Source organism: Pteropus medius, unplaced genomic scaffold (assembly GCF_902729225.1).
Source record: "Pteropus medius unplaced genomic scaffold, Ma_sr-lr_union100, whole genome shotgun sequence".
Lineage (NCBI taxonomy): Eukaryota > Metazoa > Chordata > Mammalia > Chiroptera > Pteropodidae > Pteropus > Pteropus medius.
The window spans coordinates 1,258,049-1,259,485 of record NW_024349796.1 but is presented as its reverse complement, the minus strand read 5'-3'; the positions used below and the strand labels follow the sequence as shown (position 1 = coordinate 1,259,485).

General features: G+C 42.0%; 1 protein-coding gene across 1 annotated transcript in view; it reads right to left on the bottom strand.

Moving 5' to 3' along the window:
* The window catches only part of KMO (kynurenine 3-monooxygenase), a 41,210-nt gene that overhangs the window by 14,327 nt on the left and 25,446 nt on the right, over window positions 1-1,437 (bottom strand). Inside the window, 1 exon segment of the mRNA XM_039883204.1 lies at window positions 1,307-1,394. Coding sequence (XP_039739138.1) covers window positions 1,307-1,394 — 88 coding nt within the window.

The following is a 1,437-nucleotide window of genomic DNA, read 5'->3' as shown; positions in this document are numbered from 1 at the left end:
TAGTGGTGAAAATGATGACATACCTCCACTTGGGTCTAAAAGGTAGCAACTTGCCGGGCCACTACTTGCTTTTACACATCTGATTTAGAGCTTTGACTTCATAGCTGTAAAATGAGGATAACACTGATCCCTATGATGGATTTTCTTCTGAGAATGAGAATAATACATGACCATACTGATTAATAAAGATGTGCTAGACCACATACATGTCTAGCTAAGACTTAGAGTTGAATTCCCTAAATGAAGGAGAAAATCTCGAAAAGCAGGCAAAGTGTTTGAAGTGGACGGAATGTATGAACAATCACAGAGATGTGACGAAGATATTTTTTTTATGAGCCATACGTTCAGCTAGAGCAGAGGGTAGCAGAAGATAAGATTAACAAAAGAATACAGTGTGGGTGAGGAAAGGAGGGAGGAGAAGAAGAGAATTCTGAACATTAAGACAAAAGGTTTAAATACATTATCCCGGCAAAAGGAAGAAAATCTATATTTTTTTCCATTAGGGGGATGATGTATGAAAACTGGTAACTTAAGGAATCTCACTTGTAGTCAGTATATTGAAGCAGAGGCAGAAGAGAAGGGAGATGGGGACAAGGTGACCGCAGTAGCCGACCTGTGCAGGGATGATAGCCAAGGACTATGGAGATGTATTCTCTGAGGCCAGCAGAAAAGAGAAAATAGGGAAAGGGACACATGAAAAATTATTCTAGTTATCTGGGTCATCATACTAGGAAAGTCAGGAATGGGACATGCTTGGAGAAAAACAGATGATCAAGGTTTCAGATGTTTGAGATCATGGCAAGAGGTACCTGCAAAGGTGTTTAATGATAAATTACTATTGATTAGATTGAAATAAGGGCTGGGAATGAAGGGAGAGGCCTGGGCTAGAGAGGTTCATTTTAGAGATGTGACTTTATAAGCAGCTGTTGAAAGGACTATGAATCCATGACATATCCCAGGAGTGAGACATGAGGAACTTTAGAGGAAATAGAGTCGGCTAAGGAGAAGCAGACAAACAACATCCGGAAAGAGGAGAGGAGAAGCGGGCTGGGGTCATCTGCTTCAAGGGCAGAGAGAGGCTGAGGCAGAGTGTGGTCACCAGCATGAAATACGGTGGGAGGGGATTCGGAGGGCACCTAAGGTCCATTTTCAATCTAAAACTCATTGAATCTAGAACCCAGTTGAATTACACTTTTCGTAATCATGTAACCCTTTCAAAAGAGCCTAAGAATACAGTTTACAGATATAATTTTTTCACTTCAGACCTTTGCTTTTCACTCTGAAGTGAAAGCGGACTGGTGATTACCCAAGCACTGTGATCAGTCCGTCCTCAGGAGAGCATTTCAGCAGCCTGTGGCCAAAGTACACCTTCACGTTGGGGTACTTCTCAACAGCTGAGGAAAGAGAGAGAGAGAGAGAGAGAGAGAGAGAGAGAGA